The following is a 20,109-nucleotide window of genomic DNA, read 5'->3' on the forward strand; positions in this document are numbered from 1 at the left end:
ATCCATTCAGTGAGGCTCTTCATCTCGAACGGCAACAGATCTCCCCCACCTCTATAGCACTCCTTCGCATTAGTGATGGGGTCCTGGTGGTGCACGGAACTGTCCTGGGACACTTAGGCTTGTGGCATTCTGGGTATTCCTTGCCAAACTCGCCCAAGCCGGGTGTAGTGACACAAACCTTTAATCCCAGCACTAAGGAGGTAGGAGCGAGTGCTTCTCTACAAACCTGAACTCATGTTCAAGGCTAACTTGGTCTACAGAGTAAGTTCCAGATCAACAAGGGCTACATAGTGAGACCCAGTCTCGAAACACCAAAAGAATAAAAACAAAGAATTCATTCAAGTGTCAATAGCTGGCGATTGCCTAAGAGTCGTTGTTATTCCCCAACACGAAGCGAATGTGCTTTGAAGAAGAAAATTCCCTATGGTTAAGTTCTAAGTCTCTAAAGCAGTGGTTTTCAATTTTCCTAGTGCTGAGACCCTTTTATACAGTTCCTCACGCTGTGGTCTCCCTCGGCTATAAAATTAGTGTTGTTGCTACTTCATAACTGCAACTCTGCTACTGTTAGGAATCACAATGTAAATGTCTGATATGCAGGATATCTGATCTGCAACCTCTACAAAAGGGTTGGTCCAACTCTAAAGGGGTCACGACCCACAGGTTACTGCTCTAAAGGGAGAATGCAGCTATAGCTATCGTGATGCAGGAAACAGGGAAACACACAGGTGAATACATGTTCACACACGTGAATACATGTACACAGATATAGAGTCCCATCCCTAGGAGGGATGTTCCAGTTATAACAGCTGAAAAAGAAATGGGACACCTTCACAAGGGAGCAGCAGCCCAAGAGGATTAAGAACAGGATGTGAGTCTCCAGGCAGAAACAATCTGTGTCCTGTAAGGAGGAGCTGCCCCTTCACCCCTTCGGAAAACAAGCTTGCTGGGGCAGGGGACAAAGGTCCGGTGCTTCACAGAAATACTGCTGCCCCCCAGGCGTTAGACTATAAAAAGGGCAAAAATGCCTGAGCCCACAAAAGACTGAAACTGTCCCCTGTCACACCCACCTGCCTTTCCATTTGGATCCAGGTTCTGTCTCATTAAACACAAGGGTTGATTCAGTTGGGTCCGTCTAATTATTCTTATTAAAATATGTAACCATAATATTTTAATTGTAAATTAAAGTTGCACGCATGAATGAGTCTGAATTCATTTTAATTTTACAATGGCCCAATGCCAAGGCCTTTTTATGGGGACAATCCATCAGCTGAGATACTGCTCTCCTGGGAATTCGAACCAATGTGCAAATGGAACGTGTTTAACTAACAAGGGAGACTCTCACTCCCTTCTCTCCTCTTGCTAGATTTATTATGGTAATAAAGCTGCTTCGACAAGAGAGACCACGTCTCCCAAAACCTTTTTTAAAAATTACCAAACCTCGAGGCTGGCACCACGAGCTATGACTGGCATGTTACCCCTGGCCATCTGCATCCTGAGCAAGGATGGGGAGGTCTCAGTCCACATGCCAATCCCACGATTAATTAGGAATGGCTGCTACCTATGGATATCACTGGAACGTGCTTATACAAACACTGGATTAACTTCTAGGACAGCCAGTGACACTGCCTTTGGCCCTGACATGTGCAATTAGGGGCATCTCGACTTCTATTACACTGAACAACAATCAGTCACTACGCTCTACAGACCTGGATAACTCTAGCTGGCCTTGAACACAGGGTATTCTTGGAATAAATCTAGGAGATGAAGATACCTCTTGTGTATGTGTGTAACCTTGGCTGTCCTGGAACTCACTCCGTAGACCAGGCTGGTCTGGAACTCAGATCCACCTGCCTCTGCCTCCCAAGTGCTGGGATTAAAGGTGTGCACCACCACTGCACAGCAAAAATACCTTTTTAAAATGAGGCTGTTGGAAGTCTCGTTTTGATCCCCAACTGAGACCGGAAGGAACAGGAGGTATCAGCCTCCGTCAACAATGCATGGAAGCAAAGGAGGGGCTGAAGCTGGACAAGAGGCACTACCAGAAACAGCCCAGGGCCAAGACTGCACAGAGCTCCACAGGTTCCAAAATAAGCCTGGGACAGAGCAAGAAGTGCTCCTGAGCTGGGGAGAAGGAAGATTGGAGAAAGACTTTGGACCTGCAGGTACCTAGAAGCCAAGTTCTGGTTCTGTTCAAAAGGATACAGCTTAGCATTGCTGGTCCACATGGAGAATGGACAAACAGCTGGTAAGCAGCCAGATGTTATCCTACAGCCCACCAGGATCTCACCTCTCTCTATTTATTTCTTCCTGATGGAAGCTAAGCTAAATCTTTGGCCACTGTACATCTATTCTCAGTATGTTTTTTCCTTTCCCATTGAAGAAATCACCATGTTTAAATCAATTAAGGCTATGAGATTGTTACGAAATCATTTAAATCAGAGATGACATTTTCAAGATCACTGATATGTTTATCTCTATATAGTTGGTGCGTTGGTAATACTGATTATCAGTTTGACAGGATCTGGAATCACCCGAACAATACAGGGTATTCTTGGAGCAATAAAGGAAATGAAAATCCCTCCAGGCATGCCTATGACTTGGTCAACTGAAGTGGGAAGGCGCACCCTAATCATGGGTGTCACCATCCCCTTGGCTTGAGTCCTAACCATAGGTGTCACCATTCCCTAGGCTTGAGTCCTGGACTTCATAAAAGGAACAAAGTTGAAATGAGAACTCACAGCACTCTGCTTCCTGACTGTGGACACAACATGATCAGCTGTCTCCACCTCCTGCCACCATGGCTCCCCTACCATAACAGCCTGCATCATGACTTGTGAACCAGAATAATCCATGGCTCCTGAAAATTGCGTCGTCAGGGTTCTTTATCACAGCCGCTAGAAAAGCAGCTAAAACAGTTGTTGACAGAGCGTGGGAAGATAACTCAGTCTATAAAATAGTTGCCACACAAGCATAAGGTCCTGAGTTTGATCCTCAGAATCCAACCATATAAAAAGCAGGTCATGGTAGCATGCATCTGTAATCCCAGGCTGAAGAGGTGGAGACAGGAGGATTGCCAGGGCTTGATGGCCAGCCAATCTAACCTAACTGATAGGCCCCAGATCCCAGTGAGCGACTGATTCTTAACACATAAGTTGGACAGCCATCTGAGGAACAACACCCAAGGTGGACCTTTGGCCTCCACACACATGCACCAATGCACACATACACATTTGGAAAGAAGCTAGACATGGTGGTTCACACCTAGTTGGAGGCCATCTTGAGCTGACACAGCATATCTCTAGCAGATATAAAACTTTTTCCTGGTCATTCTCCCCTAAATGATATAGCTATTACATCAACATTTACATTGCATTTAGGATTATAAGTCTTCACGAGATGGTTTAAAGTATATGAGAGGCTGGATATAGAGGCACCACCTGTAATCCTAGCCCTGGGAAGGTAAAAGCAGAAAGATAAGAGATTCAAGCCCCATCCTGGCTGCACAGTGAGTTCAAAGCCGCCCTGATATCCTGCCTTAAAAGACTGAAGAATTATGTATATACTTGGTAGGACTAGGCAGGCTAGACGCAAACACTGCACCATTTTATACAAAGGGCTTGATTATCCTGAGACCTTGGTGGGTAGTTTCCTATAACAAATGCCTCGTGAGTAGTGAAGGACATTGAATTAGCCCTACCCGAGATGGCAGCCCAGGAAACTTCACTTTGGAAGCCTGTAAGTCCATGATGCAATCAAGAAAAGATAGTCTTGGGCTGGAGAGATGGCTCAGCAGTTAAAAGCACTGAATGCTCTTCCAAATGTCCCGAGTTCAAATCCCAGCAACCACATGGTGGCTCACAACCATTTGTAATGGGATCTGATGCCCTCTTCTGGTGTGTTTGAAGATAGCGACAGTGTATTTAAATGTAAATAAATCTTTTTAAAAAAAAAAGATAGTCTTGTTGAATTTGTGGAAAACAAACAAACAAAATCAAAACAACAACAAAACAGAACTCTAAAAGGCAATGAACAGGTCAGACAACACTTTCCTGGGTCCCTACTCCATCCTGGGAGTGTCCAGGGATAAGTCAGTGAAGCAGAAAGCCAAGGAGGCAGCATGGAAGAGAGGCTCAGGCAAGGGTGGGGGCAGAACCTGGGAGATTCTGGGTCTGGGATGAGCTGGGCACAGAGTGTGCTAGAGCTCAGTCACAGACCGAGAAAGGGGATGGCATGGGAGGTCTACAGGGGACAGGGAGTATCTGTTCTTCCTTCAGCCCTCTTCTGAGATGTCACCCATTCCTGGACTATTCTGTGATGGGTTATTTTCAGATTTTCAGCCTAGACCTTCCATAAATGAGTGGGTATCATCTTACCTCTTTCTGCTGTTCTGGGAACATCTTCAGCTCAGGACACGATCAACCTGAAAAATAAGGTATCAATACTCGTGAAATCAACTTCCACTCTCAAGTCTCCCACACCCCCAGACTCTTCAATTCACTGAACTGAATCTCTCATTCACAACCTCCAGGTCCCTCCCTCCAGCCCTGTAAAAACAACAGATGATGTAAAAGTGTGATGTACAGTCAAGACAGACAGACCTCAGAGGGTGGAGTTGAAGTGTAGCTGCCTAAAAGACATCCCTACCCCAACTGCCAGGTCCTATGAATGTGGCTTTATTCAGAAATGCAGTTAAGAGTACACAGACAGTCATTCTAGCTTACTAAAGTGAGTCCTAAATCTAATGACAAGACTCTTTTTCAAATTGGGGGATAGGGTGTCATATATCCGATACAGTCCTTAAACTCATCTTTTAGCTGGTTCTGGTCCTCCTACCTCTAGGTCCTGGATTTAAAAGTGTCTGCCACCATACTTAGTGACAAGTATCCTCATAAAAGAAAGACGAGGGTCAGGTGTGGTGGCTCACGCCTGGAGTCCCAGTACTCAGGAAGCTGAAACACTAGGATTGTCTTGAGTTCTAGGCCGGCCTGGACTACAGAGTGAGCCCCAGAGGGAGGAGGCATGGTAGGATCCCCTCCTAAACTTCTAGAGGGAGCAGCATCCTGCTAAGACCTCAGCTTTGAACTTCCAGCCTCCAGAATTGTCTGAGAATGCACTTGTCTGGTTTGGAGGACCTCATGTGTAGTAAAACAGGATGCACATACAGAAGGGGTCTATGTGGGGTGAACTAGAACGATGACCTGGGGTACAACTGGGAATGTGGGGACTTATACATTTGTCCAAACACTCATTCAACAATAAGAGACCATGTGCTGACCCAGGCATTAGCGGGATGCAAAGCAGACTCAGCTCTGAGATTACTATACAATTACAACATGGGAATGATACGGGCAGGGAACTGTGTGACAAGACTGGAAGGACACACACCATAGATGAACCTGGAGGCCATGATGTCAAGGGGAAAGGGGACCATCACAAAAACACAGATATTCAGGAAACGCCTACCGTTGTCACAGACAGAAGCAAAATAGTAGGAATTTTTTGGGGGGGGAGGGATGCAGCTTAGAGGTAGTGTTCAATGGCAGTTTCAGTTCACAAGTTAAAGAACACTACAGACTGGCTATACATTGTCTATAAGCAATTGAATCTCAACAAATGATTTGTATATTTACAAGTGGTTATTATAGCAAATCATATATATATATATATATATATATCTTATAATACTTTTGTAATTTACTCTCTCTCTCTCTCTCTCTCTCTCTCTCTCTCTCTCTTTCTCTCTCTCTCTCTCTCCTTACTATCCTAGTGCCCTGTTCTACAGCATTTCTCCAACAGAGCAGAACTATGAGGCTTTCTGTATTTCCTGTGAGGGAGACCCGACATGTTCACTGTATGTAGCTGAGGAATTACAGTTGCCCACCACAGTCTTGAAACAAAGGAAAGACCACAAATGCTATTTCAAGTCAAGCCCGTCTGTTTCCCTACTCCAGTCCCTACACCGGCTCCATGACAGCATAGCAGAGATAAATGGGCCAGAGGTGAGGTCTTCACCCCAGCCCCAGCTTTATCTACCCGCAAGGGAAGAATGGGTGGGTTCATCCCTAACCTCAGAGTGGGTTCCGAAAACAAGTTTTCTCCCTTTTATTGGCTGATTTAGAAATATGGGTGACAGCTTAGTCAGGAAAGTGCTTGCTGAAGAAGCATGAAGGCCTCACTTTGGTCCCTAGCACCCATATAAAGAGCCAGATATGGTGGCATGCATTTGCAGCTTCAGCTCTGGGGAGGCAGAAACAGGCAGGTCAGGTCCCTGGGGGGAGGAAAGGGGGGAGCAGGGGGGGGGGCACAGTGGGAGGAGCACAGGGGCTGGGGAGGAAGAAGAGTGTAAATGAAAATCGTCCAACAAACCCTTGTCCGTATCTCTCCTATGGGTATGGGGTCAGGTCCCAAGAGCGATGCCCACGCCTGGGAACAGAGGGCTACTAACAGACCTTTCTAGTATTCTCCGCTCTGTCTTACCATGTCGCCTTGACACTGCCTCCTCCAGTGTACACTGTCCTAGCCCTCAACATCGCCTCCTTAATACTGAGGAGAATCCCGGGAGACAACTGTCCTACGGGAGGGACCAGTCAAATGTCTCATTTCTCATTATAACTCTGCGTGCAGAAAGGTCACTATTACAGTCTGACTCCTGATTAGCTGTGGAAGGCCCACGTGTTCAAGGCCCAGCTCCACATCTATGATCTATGTGTTATCTACAAGTGGCAGATCTTTGGGAGATGGAGATTCGATTAAGGAAACAATCCCTGAGGCACTTCCCTGACGTCCCTGGGACCCCGGCCTTCCCTCTTCCTGCACATTCGGCCATGATTTGTCCCCCCACGCCCTAGGAGCAACAAGATGGCCAACCCAGAACTACACCTCTGAACCAACTCCACCTGCCAGTAAGGTTGTCGGCGACAATGGAAAACTGAGCAGCACAGCGACTTTATTTTTTTATGTTTTTAAGAATTATTTATTTTGAGTACACTGTCGCTGTCTTCAGACACACCAACAGAGGGCATTAGATCCCATTACAGATGGTTGTGAGCCACCATGTGGTGGCTGGGAATTGAACTCAGGACCTCTGGAAGAGCAGTCAGTGCTCTTAACCACTGAGCCATCTCTCCAGCCCCCAGCTACTTTGTTGGTTTTGTTGTTGTTGTTGTTGTTGTTGTTGTTGTTGTTGTTGTTGTTTTAAGGTTACATGCATAATCTTAGTATCCAGGGGTAAAAAGAACACCAGGCAGGAAGGGTCCGGTGGGACAGGACCCATGCAAGGGGTTGGCTAAGCATCCTGGGTCAGTCTCAAAAGTATTTAAGAGGGGTTGGGATTTAGCTCAGTGGTAGAGCGCTTGCCTAGGGAAGCGCAAGGCCCTGGGTTCGGTCCCAGCTCGAAAAAAAAAAAAAAAAAAAAAAGTATTTAAGAAAGAGGAAAAAAGAGCTGAACTGAGTGGTGGTGCACACGTTTAATCCTGCACTCAGGAGGCAGAGGAGCTGGAGTTCAAGGCCAGCCTGGTCTACAAAGCAAGTTCCAGGACAGCAAGGGCTATACAGAGAACCTCTGTCTCAAGAAACAAAAGGAAAAAGAATAAGAAAAAAAAAAGGAAGGGGGCGGAAGGAGGGAAGAAGGAAGGAAGGAAGGAAGGAAGGAAGGAGGGAGGAGGAAGGAAGGAAGGAAGGAGGGGGAAGGAGGGAAGGAAGGAAGGAAGGAAGGAGGAAGGAGGGAAGGAGGGGGAAGGAAGAAAGGAAGGAAAAGTGGTTGTTTCTGAGGCATCTGAGAGCTATGCTGGTTTACAGTCCTCAGAAACTTTCCACCTCTAGATGAAAACTCCTTCAGAAGCACTTCCTCCAGAAAGCACGCAGGAAGGAAAGCTGTGTGTGTCTACCCTGTACCTGACCAGTGCACTGCCCAGGCCATGCTGCAGTTAACACTGTGGCCACTGTGGCGAGGACGGCCTCTAACACTGAGGCCTCCTAAGCACCACACACAGGCAACAGGTCCTAGGAGCAGTTAGTGTATGACAACCTACAAAAATATAAAATCAATACAAAGACTGAGAAACCAGCAATTAATATACGTACATGAGAATTTAAATCTGTGGTTTGTCTCAAAAAAAAAAAAAGACAAAGGACCAGGAAAGATAGCTCAGCCATTAGGAACACCTGCTGCTCTGGCAAAGGACACAGGTTCGGTTCCCAGCACCGAGGTCTGGTAGGTCACAACCACCTGTAAACTCCAATTCCATTAAATGCCCTCTTCCAGCCCCTGTAGACACTGATGCACACAGACACATACACACACGCGCACACACACACACACACACACACACACACACACACACACACGGATAAAAATAAATTTACAAAAACTGTAAATAAGTAAGTCAAATAATAAAAATTATTTATAACGTGACGGATGATGGTCAGATCAATTCATGAAATGCTTCTGCAAGTCTATACCAACAAATATTTCTGTAAAAGAAAGGTAAGCAAGGATTTCAACAATCAATGCATAAAACTAAAGCCAAAAAAGGTACTTAAATGAAATTTACACAAAGCCCTGGATTTGGCCAGAGCTCTCACACCAGGCTCACCAGACTGATCAAACCAGAACACAGGCCCCTATCCCACGACAAGCAATCGGTGAAGTTGGAAATTGAAACCAGTGAGTCACGAGGCTCTTTACCCAAGGCAGTAGGATGAGCAAAGCCATCAGTTCCACCTCCACAAGGAAGCAATCAATCCACTTCTTCTCCTTCCTTCTCCCTATCTCTTGCAGCAAGTTTCTTCCTTCAGCGTTTGCCAACTCATCATGTCAGCTCATCGGAGTTCACATCTGGTCATATTTGAGCATGTGGTACAAAGAATCGAACTCAGGATCCTACACATGCTAGGCATGTGCTCCACTGAGCTATGCCCCACCCCTCGAGTGTTTAAATAATATACCCCTTGGTTGATGATGATGATGGTGATGATGATGATGATAATGATGGTGATGGTGATGATGGTGGTGGTGATGATGATGATGATTGTTGGGGTGATCTTTCTGTGCATTGTAGAAAGATTATCTTTTTAATTCAAATGCTGGTTTCAGTGCCAGCAGAGAGCCAAGGCAGACCAGACTTTGGTATTGTTATTCATATGTCTGTGTCATATTTTATAAACACTCCTTCTCTCACCTGCAGATCGGTTTTAATAAAAAGCTGAGGACCCAGAGCAAAGGAGGAGAAAATAGGAGGGACTTCCAGCCAGACTTAGGCACTCTGGGAAAGAATTTGCCGGCCCGACACAGAGGAAAAAGCAGCCACCAGGACTAGTGACTGGAGGCTAGGAGGTAACTAGCCACTTGCAAACATAAGTTATAAAAGCTAGTTAGGAACAAGAGTGACCTAAGGCCTAGAGCTACTACAGATATAAGTCTCTGTGTCATTATTCATTGCTAGGACAGGCATAGAAAGACCATATGGCTATAAATTATAATGATAATGATAATATTATTTTTGAAAATAGAATTCCCACACAGAGCAATTCCACTTCTGAGTATATATTTTATTTTGTATTATTTTGTTTTATGCATATGAGTGTTTTACCTGCATGTATGTCTATACACTGCATGCCTGCCTACTGCCCACAGAGGTCAGAAGAAGGTGTCAGATCCCATGGAATTGGAGTTACAGATGTTTGTGATCCACATCGTGGGTGCTGGGAATCAAACCCAGGTCTATTTATTGAAGAGCAGCCAGGGGTTGGGGATTTAGCTCAGTGGTAGAGCGCTTGCCTAGCAAGCGCAAGGCCCTGGGTTCGGTCCCCAGCTCCAAAAAAAAAAAAAAAAGAAGAGCAGCCAGCAGCTCTTAACCACTGACCCATCCTTCCAGGCCCCCAGTATGTATTTTTTTAAGAAGCGGAAAGTAAGATCTCAAGGAGATATTCGTTCATGTCTTAGTTAGGGTTTACTGCTGTGAACAGACATCATGACCAAGGCAACTCTTAGAAGGATGACATTTGATTGGGGCTGGCTTACAGGTTCAGAGGGTCAGTCCAATATCATCAAGGCAGGAACATGGCAGCATCCAGGCAGGCAGAGTATAGGAGGAGGTGAGAGTTCTACATCTTGTTCCAAAGGCAGCTAGGAGAAGACTGGCTTCCAGGCGGCTAAGATTAGGGTCTTAAAGCCCATGCCCACAGTGACACCCTTCCTTTGAAAAGGCCACACCCACTCCAACAAGGCCATTCCATAGATGGTATAAACAAACCATCACAATACAAATGTTCATAGCAGAATCCTTCACAAGGCTAAGATTCAAGTGTCCACAGACCGACAAGTCAATAAACAAGATGTGAAATATGCATACAATATTGTTCAGCCTTAAACAGAAGTGATCTGCACATGCTACACAGGTAACTTTACAGATATTAGGATAATTGGAAACCTTGGTCACAAAAGACCAAGCCTTCATGATTCCACTGATATGAGATGGGGTGTGTGTGTGTGTGTGTGTGTGTGTGTGTGTGTGTGTGTGTGTGTGTGAGAGAGAGAGAGAGAGAGAGAGAGAGAGAGAGAGAGAGAGAGAGAGAGAGTGTTGTAAGTACATATGTACCTGTGTGTGAAAGTAGAGGCCAGAGGTTAATGTCAAGTGTCTTCTTCTATCCCTCTGTCATCTTTATAGAGACAAATTCCTTGACTGAACCTTGTGCTCCCCAATTAGCTAGCCAGGAAGCTCCAAGGAGCCTCTTTGCTCCTGCACTGGAGACACAAAATGTCAACACGTTTTACACAGGTGGTGGGTACCCAAACTTAGCTCCCTCATGTTTGCATAGCAAGCACTTTACAAGCTGAGCTACTGCCAACCCCCCTCCCGTGAGACTTTTAACCTAGTCAGATTCATACAGGAAGAAGGCAGGGCTAGGGTGCAAGAGGAAATGGCCCACACTTGTTTGTTTGTCTTTAAAGATGTATTTATTTATTATATATAAGTACACTGTAGCTGTCTTCAGACACACCAGAAGAGGGCATCAGATCTCATTACGGATGATTGTGAGCCACCATGTGGTTGCTGGGATTTGAACTCAGGATCTCTGGAAGAGTCCGAGCTCTTAACCACTGAGCCATCTCTAGTTTCAGTTCTCCCAGAGAAAAAGGGGTGGAAGGGTGTGGCACACACGAGTGCATGACACACAACTGAGCTGTGTGTGCACCAGATGGGTGAGATAGTTAAGTTTCATGTCCACAGTCAAGAGTTAGCAATTTTTAAAAATTCTAAAGTAGATTTAAATGCTTAAACCTTCCATTAATAGAAGCCCGAAGACACCGGATAACATAGCTGTCCTTTTAAAATTAAGGATTTGGGGCTAGAGAGACAGACAGGTCAGTGGTTAAGAGCACTGGCTGCTCTTCCAGGGTGACCCAAATTTGATTTCCCAGCACCCACATGGTGGCTCACAACCTTCTGTGACACCAGTTCCATGATCTGGTTCCTTCTTCTGGTCACCTGGGGCACAAGGCACACGCACGGCCCAAAGGCATACATGCAGGCCAAAATCCGCACATGTAAAAATAAGTTTTAGAGAATAAAAGTAAAGCTTTGGGGTTGGGGATTTAAGCTCAGTGGTAGAGCGCTTGCTAAGCTTAAGGCCCTGGGTTCGGTCCCCAGCTCGAAAAAAAGAAAAAAAAAAAAAAAAAAAAAAAAAAGTAAAGCTTTGGTGACATATCCGCTATTGACAAGAATCATTAGAAATGAAAATTAGATATTATCAATAGGAATATGAGCTATGTCAACACCATGAAAAAGAATGAGGCCCAAGCTGGTTGTGGTTATCCCAGAACTTAGGCAAGAGGATCACGAACTCAAGGACCGTCTGAGCTACACAATGAGACCATGTCTCAAAAAATTCTAAAAGAGGCAATTCAAGCTTACATTTCACAAGTGTCTGTAAATTGTATATATTCTTTAACTCACTAAAATGACCTCAGAGAACAACCTAAACAGCTCAGTGCGTTTGTGCAGAGTCCATGCACGTCAACAGACCTGCCCACTGTGCTGTGCCTAAACGACACATCCTAGCACTGGGCAAGCGGAGGCAGGCAAGCTCCAGGCCAGCCTGCATTACAGTGAGACCCTGTCTCCAAAAACAACAACAACAACCAAAAAAAAACAACCAATACCTAGGAATGGTGATGTGTGCCTTTAATCCCAGAAGCAGGTAGATTTCTGAGTTTGAGGCCAACCTGGTCTACATAGCACATTCCAGACTAACTGGGAATGCCCATTGAGATGTTTACTCAAAAGAAAGAAAGAAAGAAAGAAAGAAAGAAAGAGAGAGAGAGAGAGAGAGAGAGAGAGAGAGAGAGAGAGAGAGGAGGGAGAGAGGAGGGAGGGAGAGAGAGAGAGAGAGAGAGAAAGAGAGAGAGAGAGAGAGATAGATGGGGCTGGAAAAACAGCTCAGTGACGCTGGGTTCCCAAGACCCACATGGTGACTCACAGTCATCTATAACTCCAGTTCCAGGGGATCCAGTGCCCTCTTCTGACCTGGGTGCCAGGTATGTACAAACATGCATGCAGGCAAAACACTCATATACATAAAATAAAATAAATCTTTTAAAATTAATAAAAGAAATACAGGGACAAGAAACATGACTTAACAGATAAAGGTGCTCACTGCCAAGCATGGCAACCTAAATTCAACCCCTGGACCCAAACAGTGGAACCAACTCCTTCAAGTAGTCAGATAACCAACAAATTCGATGTTATGGAGCACACAGACATTCAAACACACACTCACACACACTCACACACACTCACTCACACACACGTTCATACACACACACCACACACACCACACGCCACACACTCCACATACTCACACACGCACACACACACTCACACGCCACACACACTCACACACCACACACACTCACACGCCACACACACTCACACACACCACACACACCACCACACACACGCTCATACACACACACTCACACACACACACCACACACACACACACCACCACACCTCCCCCCAACCCCCACCCCCACCACAACACCAAACACCCACACACCCCCCACCCACCCCCCACCCACACCCCCACACACACACACGCCACACACACCACACACACCCACACCCCCCACCCCCTCCCCCCCCCCACACACACTCACACACACACATACACACTCACACACACACACTCACACACACCACACACACACTCACACATCCACCCCACACACCCCCACATCCCACCACACACACACCCACTACACACACACGCAGTCACTCACACACACACACCACACACACACACACACACACACATACATCACACACCACACACACACACTCACACACATCTCTCTCTCTCTCTCTCTCTCTCTCTCTCTCTCTCTCCCCCCCCCACCCAAACACACACAGGAACTAAGTTAGCTTCACTTTTCGGTGCTCTGCTTCCTCATAAGATCCTCAGCTACTTTTCTCATTTAAAGTTTTAAATTACTGCTGGCTTCTTATGCTCATGTTCTCAAGGATACTAGATATTTCACCCTTTTCTGAGGAGCAGTTTTCTTACCTGCTGTCTCTGCCCTCTGCACTGCACTGGGCAGGACAAGCACTCTCCCGCACATCTCCAGGGCTCCCAGGGCTCTCAAAGGACAGAGCTACGTGACCTTAACCCCACTTTTGTGACCCTCTCTCAGCATGAGTTGCAACACCAAGGATGTGAGTTGGGAGTCCAGAGAAGCCAACCCACAAGCCCGGAGCCTCAGGTACCGCCCCGCGGTTAGATAATGATAGCTCTATCCCTGCATTTGAACCAGGAACTGGAGCACTGCATGGGGAAATAGGCTGCAAGGTGCTCACAGGAAATGGGAGAGATAAGGATGACCCAGAGAAACGGCTCAGAGGTTAACAGTAAAGAGATGTGGAGAAAAGGTATGGAGCCGAACAAAGCCGGTCCCAGACCTGTGTGTGCTGCTGGGTCTCATGACCTGCATGCACTGAGCTAGCATGCCACAATTCTGTCTGAGTCACTGCTCCGTGGCCATGGTGAGCAGACACCATGACCAAGGCAACCTATAAAGAAACACTAGCAGGGGGGTTGGGGATTTAGCTCAGGGGTAGAGCGCTTGCCCAGCAAGCGCAAGGCCCTGGGTTCGGTCCCCAACTCCGAAAAAAAGAAAAGAAAAAAGAAAAAAAAAAAAAAAGAAACACTAGCAGGACGTGGTGCCACAGGCCTTTAATCCCAGGCAGATCTCTGAGTCTGGGGCCAGCCTGGTCTACATAGTGAGCTCCTGGACAGCCAAGCCTACATAGAGAAACCATGAAGAAAGAAAAAAGAAAGAAAGAAAGAAAGAAAGAAAGAAAGAAAGAAAGAAAGAAAGAAAGAAAGGAGGGAGGGAGGGAGGGAGGGAGGGAGGAGAGGGAGGAGAGGGAGGAGAGGGAGGGGAGGGGGGGAGGGGAGGGGGGGGGGGGGGGGAGGGGAGGAAGGGGGAGGGGGGGGGGGGGGAGGGGAGGAGAGGAGAGGGAGAGATAAAGCTAGCAAACACTACCTGGGAGCCTGCTTACGATTTGAGAATTAGTCCTTGGTCATCAAGGCAGAAGGTAAGGCAACAGTTGTGGTGTATGACCACATGTAGTGGTGTGGGTTTTTGAAACCTCAAAGTTCACCCCCAGTGACACAGCTCCCCCAACAAGGTCACACCTCCTACTCTTTCCTTAACAGCCCACTTGACTTGGAACCCCAAACATTCAAATATATGAGCCTATGAGCCATTTCTATTCAAACCACCAGAGACTGTTAGAGGCTGTTTGTATGGGAAAATCAACAAAGCACTGATGTTCAAATCTCTACAGCATGTGTAAGAAATTAAACATGGTGCCAAACGTGACCAAATTTAAGATGTAAAATTAGCAGACAAGAAAAAATAAAATGAACTTCACAACTATCTTGGCAACATTCTGCTTGGAACTGGGTGCAGATCTGCATGCTGAGCGCGTGGGGATCGGCGCCCTTTCCTCCACACGCTAGAAAAGACGCCATTGCAATACGGTAAGGGGAATGAACAGACCGTGAGGGGGAAAGGTGAAAGTCGGTACAAGGAACAATAGAGGAAGGCCAGGGTGGCCACCCAGGGCGGTCACCAGAGCAGTGTGTGGTAAAGAGGATGTCCTTATGGGTAGTGATATCCTCGGGCAGAAACGGCCCTCGCCTCCTAGAAAGTACCCCTCCCACCTTCTCATTGAGCTTCAGCTAACATGGCTCCCTTCGATCATGATCTATTTGAGGCCCTCTTGTTTATTTCTGTTTCAGAAGAGCTGGTAAATGAGGTGTGGTAGTGCGTGCCTGTGATCCTGCCCTGCTCTTCTTCAGGAGGCCGAGGCAGAAGGATGCCACTCGGTCCAAGCTGACCTGGGCTACCAAGTACGACCCTGTCTCAGAAATCAGCAAGTAAATAAAGAGGGGAAACTGACTGACAGCCGGGTGTTAGGAGTTCTCTAGGGCCCTCCTGGTCCTGGCCAAAGGATCTTTTTATTTTTTTAAAGATAGGGTCTCACCTGGTGTGGAGTGGAGGCACAGACTTATACAAGCTTAGTACTTTTGGGGGGTAGAGGAAGGTGGTGAGTCAGGAAGATCAGGACCATAATAGCAAGTCCCAGGCAAGCATGAATTGTATGAGACTAAATAAAATAAAATAAAGCAAAACTTCCAAAAATACTAACAGACAAAACACTGTTAAAATTTAAAGAAATCTCAGCACTTGGAACATGGAGGATCAGGAGTTCAAAGTCAGCCTTGGCTACACATGACACAGTCACAGCAGCCCTTCCTGGCCCTCATGAGAGGAAAACTAAAGAAAACCTAACTATGGAGAAAACATCCTATGTCTGTGGCTCAGAAAACACCAGGATGAAAGGCTGCCCACTGCAGATGGGCATTCGCTAACCCAGCGACGTCTTCCTGCATGACTTTCTGAACCGAGTGTAGCAGCTCACATCTATAACCCCAGTGTGTAAGTGTCTGCGGCTGGGGGACTGCCGTAAGTGTGAGGCCAGTCCCAGCTGTATAATGGGTTGCAGGCCGGCCTAGGTTACCCCACAGTTTATACTCAGATGTAGACTCTTTACTTGCTGACAAGAGACCTAGTATAGTCGAAACATTCCAGAAAAGGAAGCAGGAAGGGCTTCCACTTCCTGATGCTCAAACCAACCCCAAGCGGCCGCGCTGAGGCGATGCTACAGGCCATGGGCAAAGGAAGCGGGTAAACCAGACTTCTGCGGTCAGATGCTCTTTGACCGTATACTGGTTAGCTTTTTCAACCTGACACAAGCCAGAGTCATCTGAGAAGAAGGAAATTCAAGTGAGAAAATGCCTTTATCAGAGTGGCCTGCAGGCCAGGCTGTGGCGCACTTTCTTGCTTTCTTGATTGACGGGGAAGGGCCCAGCCCACTGCGGACGGACGGTCCTCTCTCTGGCAGAGGTTTCTGAGTTCTCTAAGAAGGCAGGCTGAGTAAGCCACGGGAGCAAGCCAGTGAGCAGCCAGCGAGCAGCACTCCTCCATGGCCTCTGCTTCAGTTCCTGACTCCAGGCTCCTGACCTGACGTCGTCCCTTCATGACGGTGTTTTATCCCAGCAGTAAGAAGCAAGAGGGTAGGGGTTGGGGATTTAGCTCAGTGGTAGAGCGCTTGCCTAGTAAGCGCAAGGCCCTGGGTTCGGTCCCCAGCTCCGAAAAAAAGAAAAAAAAAAAAAAAAGAAGCAAGAGGGTTTCAAAAACACTCGATGCAGGAAGAGTATTTTCAACAAATAGTGCAAGATCAATGCAAGAGAATGCCCCCTTCTGTCGTGTGTTAAAGTCAACTCCAAGTCTAGGGAAGTAGCTCAGTGGTAGAGTGCGTGCCCAGAAGCCTCAGACCTGGCTTTAATCCCCAGGGTGCTAAAACGGAAACCCCTCCTATTTAAAAGAAGAAGAAAAGTAAAAGAAAAAGGAGTAAACTCCCATGCCCTTAGATTTAGCAAATGATTTTCAGATAAGGTAGCAGCAACATAAACTACAAAAAACAATTAAGCCTAACCTCACGAAGAGTGTTTTTAGTACAAACTTGGCAAGGTAGCACACAGGTCTGTGACCCCAGCTACTGAGGAGGGAAGACAGGAGGAGGCCAAGTTCAAAGCCGATCTAGGGCACCTATCAAGGAGATCCTATCTCCAAACCCACACAGAAAGGTCGGGAGCTGTCAAGCTATCACAGCCACCACACGACCGCAGAGCTTGTCATCTACCAAGAGCAAAGAAAAGGCTCCTAAAACCAAAACAGAGCCTATAACGGTCACCCAGCACAAGGCCCTGGGTACACATTTAATAAGACTTATTTACATTTTCTATAAGGAACTATTTTTTTAAAAGATTTATTTATTATATGTAAGAACACTGTCGCTGTCTTCAGACACACCAAAAGGGGACATCAGATCCCATTACAGATGGTCGTGAGCCACCATGTGGTTGCTGGGAATTGAACTCAGAACCTCTAGAAGAGCAGTCAGTGCTCTTAACTGCTGAGCCGTCTCTCCAGCCCATATATAAGGAACTCTTACAACCCAATTCAAAGAGGCAAAGGACTCCCAACAGACATTTCTGCAAGGAAGCTACGTGGACAGTCAGTAAGCACAGGAATGGCAGCTTGACAACACCATAATCAAGGGAAACGAAAAGACCAGAACAGAAGTACATTTCCCATGAGGCGGGAAGTGAGAAGCAAAAGGCTGGATAACAAATGTTGACAAAATACAAAGACACCGGGACCCTTGGTGCACATGAGAACTGGTACAGCAACTCTGGCTGTTTTTAAGCAACCACGGAGTTACCCCCTGGCTCAGATTCAGCGCCTAGGTACATATCCAAGAGTAAGGAAAACACCATCACAAAAGCCTACGTGTGAGCATAACCACATAACCACATAGCCACATAACTCACAAAAGGAAGCCAGTCCCAAATTCCACCAGTAGATAAACAGATAAACAAACCCTGGTACGTCCACACAAGGGAACATTAAAAGAATGGTGTGCGGTTCTGACACACTGTATACGTTAGATAGTTCTTAGCAGCACCACACTGACGGAAGGAAGCTGGTTCCAGAAGTCCACATATGAATGACTCCTCCATTCACGTGGAAGTCCAGAACGGAGGTATCTACAGAGACAGAGACAGGATGTACTGTACATCAGGAGTTAGGGCTGGCAGAGAAATAGAGGAACCCCATGGGACCTAGGAAGTGATAACTGACAAGTACAGAGGTGGATTTTTTTTTTTAAGTTAATGAAACTATTCTAAAGTTGACTATATCAACAGCCACCCACGACTGTGAGTATACTAAAGACCATTGAATTGTATAGTTTGAATGGATAAACTTTATGAAACCTATCTCAATAAATGCCTTCTGAAAACCATGAGCCTGACCCCTTGCTTGGTCTATTGTCCACAACCCTCCCCACTCCCCAGGCACACAGGTCTATCCTTACTGAAGCTCTTCGGAAACCATCCATCCCTTGGGGTTCTCTCCTCCCTGGGCAGACCCCTCCTTTCCCCTTCACCTCTTTTCCTAACCTGTCCCCTGTCTCCAGAACTCTCACTGCAGCCAACATCCCCACCCCATGAGCTCTGTCTCCGCCAGGCTCTGATTTCCCCCTCCCTCCTCAGTTTTGTCCTGCCAAACCCACGGCTGTAGCTGTCCTAATAGTGGCTACACAGTAATTCCCGCAAGGGGCAGACCAAGGCTTGCCCAGGTGAGGCCTGTTGCTGGGGTTCCGAGCAGGTGTTCTAGATCAGACCAGTGCAAAACATTCCCAGGAAAACTTGTTCACAGTGGATGCAGTACCACTGAGCGGCATCCACAGGCATCCATGCTTGTAACTGACAAAGCTAAGAGAACCGAAATGCAAGCAAATGCCTGTTAAATGCAACACGCTTGTGGTAAGCCCTGTAGTTTGAAAGAAAGAGGCAACTGTGTAAATGCTGAGCCAGGGGGACATCCATGACCCAGAAATGGAAAGAGCAGCCACACCCGCACCCATCTGAAGTGTAATTCTCCGTCTGACGTAAGGATACTGCCTAGCTGCGGCTCACTGAGCACTGCAGTGTCGGCTGAATCTCTACCTGCTTTGGTCTTATCTATCTTTGACGACAGATTCCCTGGGTAGCAGAAGTCCTCTTCAGATAGGCTGACTAATATTTCTGTCAGATCTAAGATGGCTGTCAGAGTGACCACTAGACAACCTCTCGCTTGTTTGTTTGTTTCTCTGTGCAGCGCCCTGGCTGTCCTGGAACTAACACTCCCTCTGTGTGTCTCTCTCTCTCTCTCTCTCTCTCTCTCTCTCTCTCTCTCTCTCTCTCTCTCTCTCTCTCCTCTCTCTCTGTCTCTCCTCTCTCTCTCCACCAGACTGGTTTGGAACTCAAATCTGACTGCCACTGCCTCCCAAGTGCTGGGATTAAAGGCACATACCACCACAGCCCAGCTCTCTCATTTCTTTATGACCCTGTGCATGCAAAATGACACACTCATAGGGCTACGATAGTTAACAACTGCAAAACAAACAACAAACATGAAAGACAAAAGGATGAGACTCCTACAGTTGCAGAAACTCTCCACCCACCCCCAGAAGCGATATCGCTGCCCTCATCACCCACCCACCCAAGGTGGAGAGACTGACACGAGTTTTCAGCCCTCTTCCGCTATTCTTAGCCAAGAATAAATATCTCCTTCACTGCTCAGTTGCTGTCACAGGTTACATGATTCAGAGAGGGAAAGGGAAAAGGACTCAGTTGTGGGAGGAGACTCATAGCACACTACATACTTAGATCTTTATATACGCAAAGATGAAAATGTATACACACAGAAGGATGTACGCTAATGTAAACAGAACCAGGGAATTATACCCTCTAGATTATCAAAACCTTACAAGCCAACATTACTTTTGTAAGTTAAAAATGTAATTGCATATTGGCTCAGTTGTTAAGAACACTTGATGTTCCAGAAGACCCACGTGTGATCCCAGCACTCCCTTGGTAGCTCACAGCTATCTGGAACTCCAGTTAGAAGGGATCCAATGCTCTCTTCTGGAA

At 46.7% G+C, this 20,109-nt stretch overlaps 1 protein-coding gene across 1 annotated transcript in view; it reads right to left on the minus strand.

Moving 5' to 3' along the window:
• Snx10 (sorting nexin 10) overlaps positions 1-20,109 on the minus strand; it is a 44,532-nt gene that overhangs the window by 21,754 nt on the left and 2,669 nt on the right. Inside the window, exon 2 of the mRNA XM_032906518.1 lies at positions 4,374-4,420. Coding sequence (XP_032762409.1) covers positions 4,374-4,397 — 24 coding nt within the window. The 5' untranslated portion in view covers positions 4,398-4,420. The remainder of the gene's footprint in view (positions 1-4,373; positions 4,421-20,109) is intronic.

This window comes from Rattus rattus, chromosome 6 (assembly GCF_011064425.1).
Source record: "Rattus rattus isolate New Zealand chromosome 6, Rrattus_CSIRO_v1, whole genome shotgun sequence".
Classification (NCBI taxonomy): Eukaryota; Metazoa; Chordata; class Mammalia; order Rodentia; family Muridae; genus Rattus; species Rattus rattus.